General features: G+C 38.4%; 1 protein-coding gene across 1 annotated transcript in view; it reads left to right on the forward strand.

Moving 5' to 3' along the window:
* Positions 1-21,198, forward strand: part of unc5db (unc-5 netrin receptor Db) — a 159,055-nt gene that overhangs the window by 132,858 nt on the left and 4,999 nt on the right. The window contains exons 12-16 of the mRNA XM_085910331.1: positions 1,324-1,495; positions 10,352-10,579; positions 14,968-15,117; positions 18,357-18,521; positions 19,792-19,970. Of these exons, the coding sequence (XP_085766457.1) occupies positions 1,324-1,495; positions 10,352-10,579; positions 14,968-15,117; positions 18,357-18,521; positions 19,792-19,970 (894 nt within the window). The remainder of the gene's footprint in view (positions 1-1,323; positions 1,496-10,351; positions 10,580-14,967; positions 15,118-18,356; positions 18,522-19,791; positions 19,971-21,198) is intronic.

Consider the following 21,198-nt stretch of genomic DNA (forward strand, 5'->3'; position numbering starts at 1 on the left):
TATCAGACCACAATTAATTCCAGTGTTTTAAGCATTATTCAAGTGTTTTAAACCTTTTTATACTGTAGAACAAAGCACCACATCCTCTTTGTTTTTATTACAAGTGCTGTTTCTTCTTAAATCCACACTACGTATATTCCAAGACTGACAACCACTGTTTGTTCTAAGCCGCTTTTAATGAACACACTCCAACTCACCAGCAAATCACCATGACCTTTTCACCTGGGCTTGAGGAAAAAAAGATCCAGCAACTTGGCTATGCAGCCATAAACACAGCAGAGTGAACATTCACGCTTGCAAGGACTCAAGCCTGAAGGCATATTTTCTTTGCAACCCACCTGTTTGCAAAAGCTTCTTTCCTCGGTGTTAAATAGTGGTCTCTAAAAAATAAAACACAACTTTTAGGAATCATATATTTTGATAGAATAAATAAAACATGTCCCAAATAGTATTTGCAAGACTTGCATAGCACTAGCGCTGCATTATAAAATCCACCTTCATGATGAAGTAAAGGAAAGGAACTATCTATATGTAAAAAAGTAATGTACTCTAACAATCAATAAATGAAAAAAAGCTGCTTTAACTGTGATCAACAGAATTTCTTGTCAGTTCAGGTCAATTTCACTGGCCGCACACAAGCCTGATTCCTTCCAGATTTCCTGGTTATTGAAAAAAAATGAATCTGACTGTCTACCTTGGAATCACGCACGCATTTGTCTGGCCATCATTTTGTGCCCTCAAGTCAAGGGGTCTTGTCAAGTATCAACCCAACACTGCCCCTGACTGGCTCAAACAAACTGAAATTGACGTTACAATGTCCCATTCAAAATCCGGACTTGTGGTTAAAACAATTTTGCAAAGTACAGTGGGCCAAAATTCTTCCTCAGCGATATGAAAGACATCATCAGTGGTTATTGCACATGCTTAATTAGGGGTTGGACAACTTCTTATTCAAGTACTGTACACATTCATCTATTAAGGTTGCATCTCAACTTCTCAGGAGCCTATAAAAATGTCTTGTCATCCATGATTTCCGTTTAGCACAGACAGTGATTTTTTTTTTTTGATGAGGGATAGCATAAATGTGTTTAAAGTGTAGCATATACTTCAACAGTCTTAGTGTACTGTCTGTATGGTATCTTGAGTAGCTGTATGTAGAAAAATGTCCCAATCCGTGTTGAGTTAGTCCTTCAATGAATGAATCCAGTTGTGACGATGAAAGACAGAAAGAAGAAATCTCTTTTGGACAATTAAACACTTTGCTTGTGCATATTGTTTTTCAGTTATCACACACACTGACCCACTTTGTCATACTGTGTTTAGTGTCAATACACTGGAAGTGTGTGAGATCACCCTGAGCCCCGAGGTGATGTATGGTCCTCCTGGCCTGGACCTATCTTGCCCAGTAGCCATGACTGTGGCTCACTGTGCCGAGGTAGACTCTGAGAACTGGAACATCCATCTCAAGAGGAGAACCCAGGGCAATAAATGGGAGGTAAGACCGGCAGGCACACAACCGTCAACTAACATTTTGCGCTCCTTCAATTGTCTTTTCTCCACATTGGTTCCATTTTTGTTTAGCAGAAGAAATGTCAGTAGCAGCACTGCAGTAATCCCCAGCCTCCATCACGCATGGTTTACTTTCAAAAGCACACCCACAACAAGAGAAATGTGCATAGTAGAATACACTCCAAAAACTTACATTTTTAAGGTATTTCAATACAGAATAAAATACAAACTAGTTTTAGCACATAATATATTGACAGCAAGACCAATGGATATCACACAAATATTTTAATAAGCAGTATGAACAAAAAGGAGTAACAAATGTAATAACACCTCAATATGCAAAAAAAAAAAGATCTTTGGGTAAAATCACTGTTTGGCATGCACAAACTTGGTCAATAAAGCTAATTCTGATCAATATTTTTTATGGGGCAATTTTATAGAACAGAAAAGAGAAGAACAACACTAATACACAAAAAAAAAAATCTGTGATCTCGCAGGCCCTGGTAAATATAAACACCATATACGTTGAGGCGTTTGAATGCGTAAATGAATTTAAAAAAACAGACTTATTCCAGCGTGTTTTTTTTATCTTGATTTGTTAGACCAACCTCCCATCTATCCAAGACTTGTACTTGTCCAGGACCAGGAAACGTGTCAGTCACTTAAATGTCATACAGAGGCTGAGATCAACCGGAGTCAAATTCCCTGTTTGGCATTCCAAACTTGGTCAATGAAGCTGATTCTGATTATTGTTAAACAAAAACTCGATGGGGAAGTCTTTCAATAATTTCTGAGCCAAGATGTCTTTTTTTTTTTTTGTCTGCCTCGAGAGATCCACTTATTCTATTGGGTCTCATCCACATGACACATGCAGATAACATAAATGGACATGATTGCTGACGTATGGGTTTCAACAGTATTTTACTACATGACCTTGTCCCCTCATAGCCATATCATTGTGCAACTTTCCTGAGAACCAAGAATGTCTTCTGAAAAGAAATAAACACAAATTAAGCAACAGCTGCTGATGTTTTCAAACCTCTCAACCATAATGATAACTGTTTGGGGTTTATTTCAGACAATGAAGTCCATCTGTTTTTGCCGCCCATGCAACGATGGTAAATAACTCCGGCAGCTGTAGGCATATTTTAAAAGTTTTTTGAAAGTATACAGCCAAGACCCACACAAACTCAAGCAGTAGATTTTAAAAATGTTCCAAACATGTTGCTCATCGTACAAAGCCCACATCTTTTTTCAATCACCTGCACTTTAGGTCAGACCTGAGGAGCCAGCAGTTATTTGGGGCACGGATGTCTTTGAATGAGCAGTCGGAGGCAACATCCCCAACGTTATAGAAGTACAATTGCCGAGCTATTGACTAGCAGGGGTGAAAATATTGATCTTCACGCCACACAATGTTGAAATCCTTCACAACAATAAATTCCCCCTACAGCGTTAATAAAGGCCGCCTGTGTGTCAGGTCATCTGAGTTTCTATCCAGCCTTCGTCTGTCCATCAGTAATACAAATGTATAGAACTACTGCCTCTCACTTGTTCTACGCTCTGTCCGCATGAACAGTAGAATGTCTAAAGTTGTTAACAATCCTTTTTAGGACACTGGTGAAGAATACAAGTTGTCCAAACACTGTATCAATTTTAGTTCCACGCAGAAAAAGTCTACTTAATCTCTTAAAAAAAACTGTAGCATTGTAAAAACCTGCATTAACCTATCAGGACACTTTTTAAGTAAAGCACAAATGTGAAGGGATAACTTGATGAATTGTACCGTAATTTTCAGACGATAAGTCACGGTTTTTGTCATAGTTTGGGTGGGGGGGCCACTTATACTCAGGAGCGACTTATATGTGATTTTTTTTCACAAATTTTCAAAATTCAAAAATCTGCGATGTAGTCAAACCGCGAAAAACGAACCGCAATATAGCAAGGGATTACTGTTATTTGAACTGCAAGTGACGTCACCCGTGCCGCGAGGCGGCTGTTTACATAAAGGGCAAAGGATTTGATCACGGGATGACGAAGATGACGAAGGGCCCCTCGTACTACCGGCATCATTAGCGGCATTGTTTGTAAGTGACACAGAGGACGACGAGTTTGAAGGATTTAATGATTTGGAGTGACACAGAAGGTTTGAAAATTATGAAAAACTATTATGGCTTTTCCGCACGCCGATCCTTCTCGACGGGAGCTCTCTTTCACCTTCGTGGATGGAAGTCGGGGGCCGGCGCTCGGCCGGGTGGCTGTCCGGGGACGTTGGATGGGGCTCGGACATGCCTTTTACGCACACCCGGTCCTATTTATGGAGCTCTCTTCCACCTCCGTGGCTGGAAGTTCAGTAGTTGTTGGCTCGTTGAACTCTTGTTTTGTTAAATAAAGAGCCGTTTACCAAACCCACGTCTTTCCTGGTACTTTGTTAACGCTACAATCGTTATATACTAGATCTCTGCAGCGCACGCGTGGTGTTGTTGACATACAGAACAAGGAATTTGATCAATGGATCTAATGATTTTGAGTGACACAGATGGTTTGATAATATTGTTTTAATATGATAGTCATTTGAAATATACTTTGTATATCATTATATGGGTCCGTGGAATAATTAGAAATGCAACTTACAACGGGTCCGACGTCAGCATATGTGGTGCATACGCGGCATTGTTTACATAAAGCACGATCGATGGATTTAATGAATTGGAGTGACACAGATGGTTTGATAAACGTGTTATTTATGTAATACTTAATAATACTTACTTAGTAATACTTAGTAATACTTACTTGAATAACTCTGAATGTTACGTCAGGCCCGTTCTCAGCTCCTCGTTTGTGTGTATGTCACGTTAGCATACCTATCGTTTAGCCTGTTGTTGCTCGTTCATGTCTGTTCTTGGTGTTGGATTTTAACAAATGAAAAAATATATATAAAAATAAAATAAACAAAAAATATATAAAAATATGCCCCAAAAGTGCGACTTATACTCCGGTGCGACTTATAGTCCGAAAATTACGGTCATTCATTTCATTGACGGTACTAATTAGTGTCACGGTGCCTGTCTAACAGTTCTGAGGATTAGGGCTTGATGTGAACTCAAGCCTCGGCCTTGCCATGTGGAGTTGTGAGTACATTCTCCCCATGCTTGCGCAGCTTCCGCTGACTTTAAAAATCAGGTATTTTCTATTCATAGAAGACTATAAATTGTCCATGTGTGAAGGGTTGGTCTACAGTATATGTGCCCTGCAAATTATGCCAGTTCATGGCATAATCAATTTCACAATCGGTTGGCATAGGCTCCAAGATCTTTTGGAATCTTTACTACGAGCTGTATACAATAAAAGCACCAGCTGGTCACGTGACAGGTAAATTATGTCCAAGCTGTACATGAGAGCCGATTGATCCTGCCTTATGTTCTCTGTGTCCACAGGGTGACATCAGGCCTCATGTTGGTAATGTCGTAGCAGGAGTAAAATAAAGAAACAATTATAGCCGGTAATAGGCAGGAAGAGGCATAGCTGCTTTCAGTCAGTGAGGTGAATTGTAAGGGAATTGCAATAGAGGGCATAAGGGGCTGTTAGACAAGGAAAATATTGATTAGTGGATCAGGAAAGATCCTGCACAATGAATTTAGACGTTAGCAAATCACGTGGAAAAGCACTGGGGTTTTTCTGTGCTGCCAGCGTTTCTCTGTTTTCCTGCAATATGTCAACACAAGGAACAAGCAATCTGTGCAACTGCTGATATTTTACTTTTTTTCTCAGCATCGCTCTAATGTTTTCAAAAATAACTTATTGGATATTGGATTCTTATAGGTGTCTACAATGTCAGAATGCTTTCCTCTCTATCAAAGTAGCGTTTTTTATTGTTCTCAGATAAGTCTTGTAGCAGGGCGGCTCGGTGGGACACTGGTTCGCACGTCCGCCTCACAGTTCGGAGGATGCTGGTTCAATTCCACCTCCCTGTGTGGAGTTTGCCTGTTCTCCCCATGCCTGCGGGCATTTCGGTTTCCTCCCACATCCCAAAAACATGCATGGTAAGCTAAATGAGCACTCCAAATTTGCCCGAAGGTGTAAGCGCAAGTGCGGATGGTTGTTCGTCTCTGTGTGCTTTGCGATTGGCTGGCAACCGGTTCAGGGTGTCCCCCGCCTGCTGCCCGATGACTGCTGAGATAGGCTCCAGCATGCCCGCGACCCCCGTGGGGGCAAGCGGTACAGAAAATGGATAGATGAAAGTCTTGTAGCATTTCATTTCAAAGCAATAACGTGCACACTCGCTGTCACTTTGAACTATTGTGTTTTTAGCTGTAACCATCAAGATGATGTCAACTTTGGAATGGAGTGAAAATAATGAGAAGAAAAAGTCAGTCAGACTGGAATGTAAATGTAAATGGGGCAAAATGTTTTAGCAAGCCACACACGAGTCCGAATAATGAATACCGCAGGTTTGCCCCAGGCTGTTGTGGTAGTTGTCAGCACTTTAAAGAGCTTGTTATTTAGTGATAGGGTGCTTTCTCCATTGTCTGTTGTTGCTGCAAATATTATTTTCTGAACACGGAAGTGGAGACTATATTGATTGATTGTTTAAGAGCTCTTTCATGCATCCAGATAAAGTGCATAAATGCCTGACCACATCTAGCCTTGATGTTGTGATGACCCTTTACACAACAGCCAGATTGGCATACAATAGTAAGAATTCAACTCCTTTCAGTATGTTGCTGCTTTTTCTGTTGTTTTGTACCAGATGTTTTTAGGTTTAGTCATACGATTAGTGACCAAACACGTCTTGCAGGGGTACGGCATTTGTTAGTTATGGTTTTATGTGTTATAATAATAATACAACTGTCTGTGTCATTTTGTATATGGGAACACTTAATGATATCAAGCAAATGACAAAATAGTCCCTCATAAAGAGTACAACTTTGGAGGTCAGAGTGAGTAGATGAGGTTTGTTGTTGTGCATGTGGCTGCTACTAACACAGTGAGTGGATGGCTCAACGCTCCTCATCATTTTTATGAGCAGAAAAAATAATGCTCCTCGGGCATCAGTCTAAACCACAATATTTGTTCTCACTGCATCTATTAAGTTCACACATATTTCATGGATTGTATAAGCCCACACTGGGTCCTATAAATGTCTGATGGTGAGATTTTGGAGGATGAGGAAGACAGTTGAGTTTAAAATACTCAATATGTTTCAAAGCTTGAAAAAAGCACTTGAAAAGCAAACATTTTGCACTTGAAGAGCACTGAAAACTGCAAAAAAAGAAGCCGTTTATGTGGCAAGCGTAGAACTGCCAAGTAATGTTCAAATGTATATGCGCATTTGTGAATTTGTCTTTGTGCCAAACTGAAGCATATTACGGCGACATACTACTACAACCTACCTTGATGTACGTATAAAGTGTTGGTGGTCATTATGCTGGGCAATTCACACTGGTTCTAGATGCAACTAGCTGCGTTATACAAGAGACGTTAAGCAATACTTGGGTATGTCAGCTGCGACTACAACGCCACTGGCTCAGCATCCAGCTGAAGTTTGCCATTTAGAGCCCAATATGCATATCTAACCAATGCCCAATATATATTGCAACGAGTGTTAATTGTGTACAAATGTTGTAAATGGTGTGAGTACATGAAGATAAAAACAATCAGCCAAATGGCCAATGCTTGAAGAGACAGAATTGGTGGATTCAATTTATCGGCCGGGAACTAATTTTGACAAAAGGTGTGTTTCTGTATTTAGGATCACGGTTTCTTGAATTGCAAAAAAGTGTGAATTTCAGAATAGGAACCAGATAAAGCGCTTCAAATTAATTTTGAAGGTAGTTATCTAGACAAAATAGACCAGATAAACACAGCTGAAATTGGTGATCACATTAATCAAATTCAATATACAGTAGATATCATTTCTATATCCGTACGTTTAAGATTTGCCTTCAAATGTAAAACGCATTATAAATAAAATCTATTATTATTATTATTATGATTATTATTGTAATTATTATTATTATCTGATTCTGCTTGAGGTGTCCTCATTTTAGTTTGAACATTTACAATACTTGTAGTCGTGTTAAGAATATTTGTCTTACTCCTAGTTAGCTGGTTAATGCAAATAAACGCACCACCCTGAAACAACCTATTTTTATGTTGCATGATAAAATGCAAGCTCCTCAAGTGAAGTCATCAAAAGGCTGTTGAGGTCTTATAGAAATTTGATGCCTTGTTTTTGATACAAGAAATTCAGAGTTTATCTAGCTTTATATTTGTTTGAAATTGTCAGACTGAAAATGTTTCTAGACAATAAAATACAGTTTGATATTGTGCATAATGTGAATCTAAAGAGGTAATCAAACCATAAATTGTCTTTGTTCTGTGCAGTCAAAACACAGCGTTCTGATTTGTTTCATTTGTGGAATATGTATTGAACAGGCAAAATCTGCCCGTGATGTAATTTTCAGTCAGCAGCAATGGCCGGCCCCTGAGATGCACAAAATTGAGTGGATGTTGCTGCCGACTTCATATTCCATAAACGTAATATTAATCAGAATGCCGCGGTTAGACTACGTAGTGGAGACACAAATTGTTAACAATTTTTTTGGGTTGACTTCCTCGTTAAGAAATAAAAAGTGATCAAATAAAAAAGAAAATCAATTGGTTGTTTATAAAGTGAGATGTACAATGGGATACTCAAAATATTCGATATCTGCATCCCTACATTCAACCACCCCACTATATAGTCGTATTTTTTGTTTTGTTTAATAAAACCCTTTATCCAAGTATTAACCTGCAACAAATTGCTCCTCTAAATGAGTATTCAACTACTCAGTAATTGAATAGCAAAATTGCTCTATAAAAAAACAAAAATCAAGCCTTGTTTTTTAATGTGATTTCCTTTTAATTTGAAGAGTAAATAATTTCCATTATTATTTCAAATCCAGTCTGGTTCAGGATATTTGTTACCTCGTGATGCCAGATATTTATTTTCTTCCCACACATGAAAACAAATGCTGGATGTGTTCTAATGTTTGAACGGAAATGAGAAGGAAAGCTAGGTATGAATAAGTTCTTCCCTCGAGTTGGAAATAATGAAGTGCTTAGAATGCTGCTGTCTCATAAATAAAACACTATCCTGCTCATATCGACTATTTTGTGTTATGCTATGTACCAACATCTTTACTATAGTGGGGAATATTTTTTTGTTCCCCAGAGATTGTTCACCAGCTGTGTAGATTTTTTATTTTATTTTATTGTATTGTTATTTTTTTATGATTTAAACCTCTGTTGTGTTTTTGTCCATTGGTGAAAAAGAATTTAATTTATCAGTGCAGCTCTCGGCATAAATATTTTATGTTGTATGTGTTTCTTTGAATTTAACAAAATAGCAATGTAAGTGTTTTAGGGAAGTTTTGCAAAAGCAAGTTTCAGTATGGTGGAGGATAAAATGCACTTATTTCTTCATATTTGAAGTTTTTCAGGTTTTTCCTGAAAAAAGTTTTTTTTAGGTTTTATTTCTAAAACCTGTATGTAACATTTTAGACTTATTTGACTCATTAATTACTAATTTGTCAAATTTGGCACTAGAACAATTGACACCGCTCATGTTGTGATTGCATCAGTGCAACATTGCTTAGTGTTAGTTGTACTAAGTTCATTTTGTTTCACTTGTCAATCACTTTTTTGGTTCTTTTATCACAAACAATTTATTTTAGGTTGCATTACCTGACATGTGTCGGTGTGTTCTTCCGCCTTCATCAGAGCTCTCTGATTAGTGTTGTTTGTAATGTTTGTTTAAAGTAAGTCGTATGCAAAAATGTTTATTTCAAAACATGACAGTGTAGCACAATTTGTTTTGTAATCAAGCGGTGGCTGGGGCCTGGTCGCTCAGTGAACGGAGGCTCAGGGTTGGCAGTTCAAATCTTGCTCTGTCCAAGTCATGTGTCGTGTCCTTGGGGAAGATCCATCCTTGAGGCTGTCCGTGCCGCTGCTGTTGGGTGGGTCGACCGCCGACATAGCTTCTGCTTACCCCAAGTTTCAATAGTAATAATAACAATAATAATAAGAAGAATTTATATACCTTCCATCAGTATTGATGCCAGAAAATTGCAAAAGTGACATCAATATTCCAGTTTCTGAAACATTCTGAACGGACAGAGCTACTCGCACATTTATATACCCTGATTGAAACACATCAATGTCGCAAATAGACTATTTCCACATTCCATAGAAAAAAAACGTATAAAGTACAGCGAGAGTGTCCAAACCTTTTCCATCGAAAACTGAATATTAACATGAAAAACAAAAATATTAGATGAAAGATTTCATCATCCCTGTACAGCTGTCAGTGGCTCAAACTTACAAGCATAAAATAAATGCCCAAGACCCCTGGGGCTACATATATAGTATGTTTCCTTACCATATAGTATATCCAAATTGGTAAAGTCTCCAAATCAATTCAGGGTTTGGCGATCTATTTTAAGCTTGATTTAAAACGCATCTAACAAAAAAAATTGTTTGTGCAGTTTTCTTGTAAATCCTCCTAATTCTGGATTCTGAATCGCAGTACAACTCGGGACTGCAATAATAGATAAATAAAAAGCAATACACTTCTTGAAAGGTTCTATAATTGTCGCATACCAATTCAGATAAACAAATTGAAATATAAGATAATCACTTATATTGTCTTAATATGCATATAGATGAAAATATAAACAGTGATTGGGATATGAAAATAATATTCAAGGATTGCAGACTACGGTGACAAAATAGAGGGTGAGATATCTTTATAAAAGGTTAAAATGTTATGTAAAATGTAAAATCTTCTCTTGTGTTCCAGGAGGTGATGTTGGTGGAGGATGAGTCCACTTCTTGTTACTGCCTAATGGACACCACAAGCTGCCACCTGCTGCTCAACCAGCCTGGTTCCTACGTACTCGTGGGTGAGCCCTTGACACAGGCTGCCATCAAGAGGCTGAAGCTGGCTGTGTTTGGGAACATGGAGGGCAATTCCATGAACTACAGCCTGCGGGTGTACTGTGTGGATGATACACCCCATGCCTTTCAGGTGGGGAAATCTTTTTTCTATTGCCCACATCCATCAAACAAAGAACTAGTAGAAACTGTTTGGGATCAATTCTAGACCTATTTCTATGGGTGGCGCTGTTTACAAGCAGTCACTGTTCACTTATGGAAATCAGAACAACAGCAACACTTGTCTCATCGATTCTCATGTAAATGCCGATTCAATATGTCTATCAATACACGGGGTGTGATACCATTCAAGAACGGTTCATTTGAAAGTGGAACGATTTGACTCGATTCAGTCTGATTTCAATTTAATTTTATATGGTACGGTTTGGTTCATCTGAAAAAAAATCTAATAAATAATGATTGAATACGTATCTTGATATATTTTAATGATTTGATCCAATGATGTTTTCAACCAAACATGAATATTAGATTCTGTCAACTAGGTATTGTTATGTTGTTGTGTGGATTGGATGTCCAACTTGGAAAAATTTTATTAGTCAGTAATTACTGTACTTTCACGACCATAAAGTGCACATAAAAGCCTTTAATTTTCTCAAAAACTGAAGGTGCGCCTTTTAATAAGGTGCGCCTTTTGTGTGGACCAAATTCCAAAATCTGTGAAGTTGTTTAGTGTCGTTTCCGTAATATACAGGTTTAATATGTAGACCCGATGAACCAATCAGAGAACATTATGTTTTACGTAGATTAAGAGAAAAGAACAATCAGAAATGTTTGTAACACGTAGAGTAGGTACCTCCGCCGCCATTGATGAATAAATACTATCGTTTGTGCAAATTTGTAAAGTTGTTTTGGGTGGCTTCCGCCACACAGAGACGTAATCTATAGGCGCAATATGTAGACCTGATGAACCAATCAGAGGACACTACGTTCAAAGAACTGTACATAACACACAGAGTACATATCTCCGCCGCCATTGATACATAAATACTATCATTTGTGCAAAGCAAACACCATTAGGACCCTCTAAAATGGCACAGACAAAGAGACATGCTTACGAGGCACAATTAGAGCTTTCTGGAAAGCCAGGATCATTGCAGAAGACCAACGTGACAATGACGAGATAATGACGAGAGGGAACTTGGCATGTTTAATGGCGAACTTGCCAAACTGTTTAATTTGGATATAAAGGAAGAGGATTTTGATGGATTTGCGAATTAATATCGATTAAAAGTGTGAGTACAAGACAGTACCTGATTAGATAGTAGAATAAAGTACAATGGAACTGACTGCCTTGCTCCCGTGACTTTTTGTTTTTTGTTTTTTTTGTTTAGTTTTTTTACCTTAAGTCATGGCATGCATGCACCCTATAATGTGGTGTGAAATAAAAGCAGGAAAGCCCCTGGAATTGAATCTGCGCCTTTTAACCCGAAGCGCCTTAGGGTGCAGAAAATACGGTAAACATTATTTTTCCTTTATAAAAAATAAAATACATCTCCATCTGTGTTACAGCTCGACAGACTTGATACTTGAAATCTCTGTGCTGTAATCATTTCCAGTGAAATTTTAATCAATACTTATATTGTTATCATGTTCGACTTGATTTGTTTTTTGGCATCCTAGATTAGAGGCGTTTGCAGCATTGCGATCCCTTAAGTGAACAACTGGGAAATCAGGTTTGTCATGATCCCTTGAGAGTCTTGACTAAACAGGAAAGCTCAGCCCTGTGACGCATTCCTCCCTGTGACCACCATTCTGTCATGTCAGAGCCATCAGCAGCAGCTGGCTTTCTGAATTTGGTTTATCCCTTTCAAGCAGACGCCAGACATGTGAGCATCCCTTGGGTTCTTGTCTGCCTAACACCGCAACTCTGTTGTGTGTTTTCCAAGTTGAAATAACCACACACTGCTTTCTGGTTTCGCAAGAAGCCTAATTTACTAATATAAACAACTATGAGGGGATTTTTTAAGATATGAAAAATAAAGGCTGATACTGTGCATTGTGAGGAATTTTCTTTAAAGACCACACTCCAGTCTCTTATTGACTGCGTTAGAATATATTTAATAGATCCTGCTGATTGAGGTCATATACTGTACAGTCATAACATGGCATAAGTACCATAATTTTCGGACTATAAGTCGCGCTTTTTTTTCTTAGTTTGGGTGGGGGGGCGACTTATACTGAGGAGCGACTTATATGTGAATTTTTTTCACAAATTTTCAAAATAAAAAAAAATAATAATTTGCGATGTAGCAAGGAATTGCTGTAATTTGAATTTCAAGTGACGTCAGTGGCGCGGCAGTTGTTTACATAAAGGACAAAGATTCGATCACGGGATGACGAAGATGATGAAGGGCCCCACGTACTACCGGCATCATTAGCGGCTTTGTTTGTATGTGACACAGAGGACAAAGAGTTTGAAGGATTTAATGATTTGGAGTGACACAGAAGGTTTGAAAAACTATTATGGCTTTTACGCACGCCCGGTCCTTCTCGACGTGAGCTCTCTTTCACCTCCGTGGATGGAAGTCGGGGGCCAGCGCTCGGCCGGGTGGCTGTCCAGGGACGGTGGATGGGGCTCGGACATGGCTTTTACGCACGCCCGGTCGTACTCTATGGAGCTTTCTTTCACCTCCGTGGTTGGAAGTCGGGGGCCGGCGCTCGGCCGGGTGGCTGTCCGGGGACGGTGGATGGGGCTCGGACATGGCTTTTACGCACGCCCGGTCCTATTCTAGGGAGCTGTCTTCCACCTCCGTGGCTGGAAGTTCAGTAGTTGTTGCCTCGTTGAACTCTTGTTTTGTTGAATAAAGAGCCGTTTACCAAACCCACGTCTTTGCTTGTACTTTGTTAACGCTACAATATAGTTATATACTAGATCTGTGGAATAACGACAAGGCTGCCGTCAGGGTGCACACGCGGCTTTGTTGACAAAGGACGAGGAATTTGATCGATGGATTTAATGATTTGGAGTGACACAGATGGTTTGATAATATTGTTTTAATATGATAGTTATTTGAAACATACTTTATATATCGTTATGTGGGTCATTGGAATAATTAGATATGCAAATCACGACGAATCCGACGGCGCGCCTACGTGGCGTTGTTTACATAAAGGACCATCGATTTATTTAATGAATTGGAGTGACACAGATGGTTTTATAAACATGTTATTTATGTAACACTTACTTGAATAACTCTGAATGTTACGTCAGGCCCGTTCTCAGCTCCTCGTTTGTGTGTATGTCACGTTAGCATACCTATCGTTTAGCCTGTTGTTGCTCGTTCATGTCTGTTCTTGGTGCTGGATTTTAACAAATAAATTTGCCCCAAAAAATATATAAAAGTATGCCTCAAAAGTGCGACTTATATATGTTTTTTTTTTCACTTTATTGTGCATTTTATGGCTGGTGCGATTTATACTCCGGAGCAATTTATAGTCCGAAAATTACGGTAGTCACACAGTCATTATCTGAAATATAGTACCATTGGAATATTTTTCTCAAATAATTGTGTACAGATCAAATATTGAGCATTAAACTGTCACCTTATGCACCTGCTCTGCTAGCGTTCCAGCCTCCGTTTTCTCCTTTTCCCCTTTGTTACACATGGTTGTACTGCGTCGCTTCCCGAGCTTGTCCGCAGTGACGCACATTGCTCAGAGCCGAGCCCCACACTATCAGCCTGTGTTTAAACGCAGTTCTTTCGTCACTTATAAAGCCGTGAAGTAGTGCATTTACCAAAGGTGTGGGATCACTGTATTGCAATGAGACACCGTATGCTCCAGTTTCCTAGTTGTCATTTATCTTTTGTTTTCAACTTGAAATTTTTAATCAAAGTTTGTCAATGGTTGCCAGTTTCCATGCCCATTGAAATTACAGAATCCAATTTGCCTCAAGCACATTGTTCCGAACAAATAAGTACACTCTCGCGAGTAGCCCACTATGTTCATGTGCAGGATCTCAATCTTAGTGACCTTACATCTATTACAATTGTATTTGTAATCATTGAGATGTCCTAGGAGAGACAGGCCAGACATGAAACCATCTCATTGAGAAACTCAAGAGTGATAGATGATAAGTAATCACCTGCAAGCGACAACAAAGTGATCTCATCATCGCAACTTCAATGTGGGAGACAGACATTTATTTACCATTGACACGCTCATGCAAATATTTCAACACCATCAAATACAAGCTTCATTTTGCTCTGTTGGGTCTTGCAAATGTGATGCTAATGGAGAGCTCAAGTTGGAGGATTCGTTAATGTAGAAATCTCTCAGTCGCACTTAAAAATTTAAATTTGCGATGAGACAAAAAGCTAATTTGATCAAAAAAGGCTTGACAACAGGTGTTTATACTGGTTTGCAAAATTGTCTTCTATTTCCTTCATCTTACTTGCTTTTCTGATCCTGACCACTTGTACTTTTCTTTCTTTTACTAATTATTTCTCATTTGCCACCCAGGGAGTGGTGGCAGCAGAAAAGAGTAGAGGCGGTCAGCTCCTCGAGGAGCCAAAGATGTTGCCTTTTCGAGCAAACACCTTCAGCCTGCAAGTGTCTATCCAGGATGTCCCTCAGTTCTTGTGGAGCATCAAACCCTTTACCACCTGTCAGGTAATGATCACTAGAACTGACAAAATATGCCTAATCAATAGTAATCATAAAATACTGTACACTGCAGTGTTTCCCAATTGTTGTTGAGCAAAGGAGCATATTTCACATTGGAAAAATCTCACGGTACATGAGTAAACTAAAAAGCATTTGTGTCATAACTGAGTGAGGCATGCCAAAAGACTAGTTGCATACTACGTGTGGTTTTACCAAATGGAAAAATGGGAAAATAAGTCTCAAATCAAAATTTACACACATATCAGAAATAGTTTTACTACTGTGGTCACTAATATCTGTGGCACTCCAGAGTGCTACACTAAATGCATACAAGCAAAGGTTCAGAATTGTTTGTTTTGTATTTTGTTGCGGAAGTCTCTGAATGTAATGTAATTACAGCAGGAACATATGAGTTCTAGATATTTAAAAAGAAAAAGTGAATCCATTACACTGCCCAAAAACCACTCGGTGGATCTCTTGGCAACCTACATTTGATATGATTTATATCAGCGGTGACAAACTAAAGCAGTCGCACAAATTGAAGCTGGTAGATTGTGTCCATTAATACACAGAGAAGAACTGTGCTAACATTATCCATCAAAGAATAACAAACACCATCACACTGCACGCTGTTGTACTGTCAGTTTCATAATACTTGTTGGAATAACACACACAGCCACGTTTCAGTGAAGCGTAACTAATGGTAAGCAACACTTTAAATTCTTTGCTTTTATTTTGGTTTTCACACAAAAATGCTTTTGTTTGTAAAATTGTGTATGTGCATGTAATATGTATTGTTGGAATTTCACAGCAAAGTATTTTTTTCCAATTTATTTTTTTTAATTTCTTTTCTATTTATCTTTGAGGCATTGTTAATTTGTACAATACCATTGATTGTAGTGAGCTTAGTACACAGCTATAGCCATTATTGCTATTGCACTACTAATAATGAATAAAAATGACAAAGTACATATAAATAGCATTGCATTTTTTGATTTTGCACATTCCCTAATTTGAGGCAGCTCACTTGCCAACTGTGATTCTTGATTCAGATATGAATCAAAGATACAGTTTGCCCATTAAGTCATACTTTTCTAAGAAAAGCAAGTAATTACAATTACAAGAATGAAAATATGCAATATCTTATTTTTTCTTTTAAACACTAAACAATATTCATTAAAATTATCTTTGTTGAATATCTTTGATTAACTAGTAAATTTGCAGTTACATTACAAACATTAAAATATTTTGGTTATAACTAATGTCGTTGCGTAAATCTTACATTGGGTAGTGATGTAATATGTTTAAGCAGTGTATTTAATGAATTCATCACTTTTAAAATTACCATTTTTAAAAGCGAGGCGTTATTAAAATACACATCAGATGAACTCCTTCATGACAGAGATATGATTCAACTGTCTTTCATTCATATAGTCACTCAGACTCATCTTTTTGTCAGCAACTACCAGCAGATGCTAGTTCCTGCTGTCTTACTGTGATTGTCGTTAAAGTCAATGCTATTTAAAGAAAACAATAGAAGGAATGAAAGGAAACAAAGCGCTACAAGATAAAGACTTGACAGAAGCTGTTTGCTGTGAAAAACAAATGATTATTCGGACATCTCTGCAGCTCGTTGGTGGAGAGAAACTATGCTTGCTGACTACTGCTAAGGTGTCCTTGAACAAGGCACCCGCCTCTTGAATCTAAGGGCAACAGTGCATTGATTTTTTTTTTTTTTTTTTGCTGTCGAAATGAAAATACAGTTGCTGACTACGTTATTTGCTGCCATTCTGAACACATTAAGCAGAGCTGTTAATTTTGATAGGATTTAAAACACTTTTATCTGCAAAATTGCTGTATCAACATTAGATGCATTTATAAACAGCGGACCCAAACAAATACAGCAAATTAGTCTCTTAGATGATGATTGTTCAAGAGTCATAGCATTCTAAATGTGTCTTGCTGCAATGCCAGTGTTGGTGCATACTGCAAAAATGTATAAATTTGAATTTTTTTGTTAAAACGTACTACATGTGGCATTTGATTGGATGTGATTATCCCTTCTTTGCATAGTTAAAAATTCCAGCTCTAATATGAATCTTGCTCTTACCCACCTTTACTTTTCAGGATCAAAGTCACGCGGTATCGAATAAGTAGGACAGACTGCTGCACTCAACCGCCACTGTTTTATTTATTTCTTTTTTTTTTTTTTTACCTGTGAAAGAAATTTGCAGAGCTGCTGAGCTGTATTCTGACTCAAAAAAAATACAGTGAATGCAGGACGAAAGGTCTGTGCTTCAAAGTCATCCGCCTTCTCAACAGCTTTATTTATGAGAGCCTCGGGACAACAGACACACCACGCTTTGTGGAGCAGCTGTAGAATAATAGCCGAGCATTGTGGCATACGTCAAGTCAGCTTTTAGTGCTGAAGAGCATCCAAGCTTTCCGCCTCTTTTCCACACATCCCCCCCTACCTCTCCCTGAATATTATCGGCTGTTTTGTGCTATGCCGTGCAGTCAAGATCAAAATCAGAAGGTTCGGGTCTTCAGCAAGAACGCAGGTCAACACGTCTAATACAGTCTCCTCTGAGAATAAGTGGCAGCTCACCTAATAGTATGCAGATTTGGTGGCGATAGAATCCTGAAGAGGTCAATGACATTCGTACGAAGAGATATGCTGGCTCTTCAGAAATTAAATATAAATGAAATCAATCTTTCAATAGCCATTAAAAAAACGGACCCTTATTATATATCAGCAATACACACATATTTAATGTTAAAATGATCTCTCTGTGAAAATCCTACTCTCCTGAAACTCATCCTTCATCCATTTTTTTGTTCTCATTTGATGAGGAGCGCAGTACCCTGGATCATTTGTAGGGCAAATGGTCAATCGCAGAGTGCATGTCCATGGACACCTACGTTCACAGATTAGACAATTACTGTACAAACTTACACTTAAGAAGACAATATAGACTATTCATTTCAGCACAGGCAGGTCAGAGCCAAAATTAGATTGCTGAACCGGAAAACAATGTAGCAAGTGTGTTGTGCATTTCACATTAAAATAATCTTTGTTTTTAATTAACGGATTTGATTGCCAAACATGTAATCTTAACCATTTTTATTTATTTTTTTTGTTTGGGGGGGACAACTCGCATTTCTGGATCTGATGTGTAAGTAAGTATGGGATTGAGAGCTGAGTCATGTTTTTAACATACTCTGTCACTATATATTACTGGCAGGAATTCTCCTTTGCCCAAGTGTGGTGCAGCAACCAGCAGCCTCTGCACTGTGCCTTCTCCCTGGAGAGATACAGTCCCGCCACTACCCAGCTCTCCTGCAAAATCAGCGTGCGGCAGGTCAAAGGCCACGAACAGATTCTGCAGGTTTACACAGCTGTTGGCAAGGTGAGCCACTTCGTCTGCAGGCGGGAGACAGACGGGACAGTGGACTTTCTTGCTCAACCTTTGTGTAACCTTCCTGCAGTTTCCACTGTCAGCAGGATGAGCTCTCCTGAGCTTGTGTTGGATATTAATAGAGTGAGGACACCATTATGTTTTGCCCTAAACTTATATAGTTCAATACATAACAGCAATCTATCAATTTCCAACAATCTACTAATCTTTATTCAGAGAGCTATTTTGAACAGAAAATGACTACTTTCACATTGGCATGCATCAACACCCGGCAGCTTCTCAGCGTAACAAGCATCTTCTGTCAGCGGCTGAGCAGCTCCACTAGAGCAGCGAGGAGTTTGAAATCCTTATTCAAGAGCACCTTGACAAGCGGCTGTTTCGGCAGAGGAGAATGATACTCGTCTACTCACAAGTGTTTTTTCAGACTCGCTCACTTACATGCTTATCTTGCCCCGTGGCTTTCAACACTGCCAAGCTTTCATCATCCCCAGTAGATGGATGCTTTGTCAGATGTGACAAGGAAACAAAATATTTTTCTACCCACAGCAGTGGTAGCGCTACTTATATGTTAATTATATTATCTCTGTCACAAACAAAGAGGACAAACTATGATGCCTGTTCTAAATAGCAAATTTAAGATAGCTCACATTCTTCCTCACGCTGCTTCAAAAATATCCCTCTATCATGGTAATATGCAATGTGTTAGTGCATCGATTTTAACAGATAGATATTTACATTTGAACCAAACAAAAACGCCACATAAATTGTACAGACGGGTTAATTTTCGACATTCATACTATATCGTTCTGAACAAATATATTTCTCATGTTTTGTGGAATTCTTATGCAGTGTGCCAATGATAGTTATTCATACTTGCAAATAATAGCCATGCAAATTTATTTTTAAAAATGCAAGTGGTTTGGGGCTGTTTAAACAGTAAGAAGGGAATACATGACTATGTTACTGTCATACATGGAACACTGTTGATCTGCGTGTTTACTGTGACAAGCAGAGAGACATTCATCCTAGGACTCCAACTCTCAAGACAAAAATATGTGAAAAGTGTTAAAAATATATTTTTAAAGGAACATGTATCACAACCTTGTCTTCGAATAGAAAAAGAAAGTAGAAATCATGTGTTTGAAGCATACACATCATTTGATCACGTCATATCCTGTACGATAGTTTAATGTTGAAATACTTAAAAAATAAATCATCTAACAGATTAAAACGTGCTTGGCTCCCACTTCTTTTTCCCCAGACTGAAAAGGAATTGGTTCCAATTTTCATGCAGACGGACTGCACCATCACCTCTCAGACGGGGCCCAGGGCTTTCAAAATCCCCTTATCCATCCGCCAGAGGATTTGTGCCACCTTTGACACTGCCAACGCCAAGGGCAAGGACTGGCAACTCTTAGCCCACAAACTCCATTTAGATCGGTAAGCCACCTGCCTCTTTTGCATTTGATGTGCATGTTGTCTTGCGATCATGTCACATTTATAAGGTTTGTTCTCCTGACGAGAATGTTGCAAACTTATTTGCATCCAAAAGGCAAATGTACTTTCATTTGTTGTTGAAATACACAGAGTGCATATTATACCGAGAGAATACAGATATTTTCAGATCACATTAACTCGTAGACTCATACTGTTGAAGAGTGACAAAGTTGCAGTATATCTTGCTGTGCGATTGGCTCCTGGTCAATCCTTGGTGTCAATGAAAAATCTGATGGAATTGAGTGGACAAGCAGTAGAGAAAATAGATCGAACAAATGAATACCTATTAATCAGGTGACTCACACAGGACATCGCCCGCATCAAGGTTATTATAGTTAACAAAAACAAATTAACCAAAAATAAAAATAAAACATTCTTGTTAAAGTAAAACATGAAAATGCTTTCCAAAAAAAATAAATAATAATAATCAAACTACATCTTAAATTTATAAAACTGACTAAATGTTATTTCCATCATAGTGTCAATGTTCTTTTTCGTTTTTGGCCCTAAATATAATACATGAGCTTTCGGGTTCATTTTAAAAGTATTAATTTTGGCATTGTTGTACATCTATCTGGACAGAAGAAGGAAGATCAAACAGTCATTTGAGAATTGTAATGTATTTTATTACACAACACCCAGTGACTTTTTATCTTTTGCGCTCAATAAACATTCCATAAACAGAAACTACAAAACTACACTAAACTGCCTCATTTGTGGAAAAATAAAAACTACAAACCTGTTCCTCATTAAACCTAAATGTCAAAATGGGGGAAAAAACTAACTATAATGAAAAATCCCAAACCCTTACTGGTTTACCTCATTAGAGGCAAGACAAGCTCCCTATCAAAAATTATTTCACAATAATAAAATCCAGTTGTGACTAACATGTAAGGCACATTCCTATATCAAGCATCATGTTAATGACAACGTCAAAATTTAGAGACCACTGTGTGCCTGATGAAATGTCAAGTACGTGTACTTCAAAACTACAGAATGTACTGATATGGTTTGTGCTTGTGTGTTTTGTGAACACTGAACAAATGAGGAGCGCTTCTATTGTTATGGTCACTTAGCTCCTCAATGTTTTTTTGCTGGGTTTTAGATTGTGGTGGCTCTAATCTCCTGCTCTGCGGTTCATGAGGGGCCGCTATCTTCGATTTCTTTGAGG

This window comes from Syngnathus leptorhynchus, chromosome 4, assembly GCF_054491065.1.
Source record: "Syngnathus leptorhynchus isolate UIUO chromosome 4, UIUO_Slep, whole genome shotgun sequence".
Lineage (NCBI taxonomy): Eukaryota > Metazoa > Chordata > Actinopteri > Syngnathiformes > Syngnathidae > Syngnathus > Syngnathus leptorhynchus.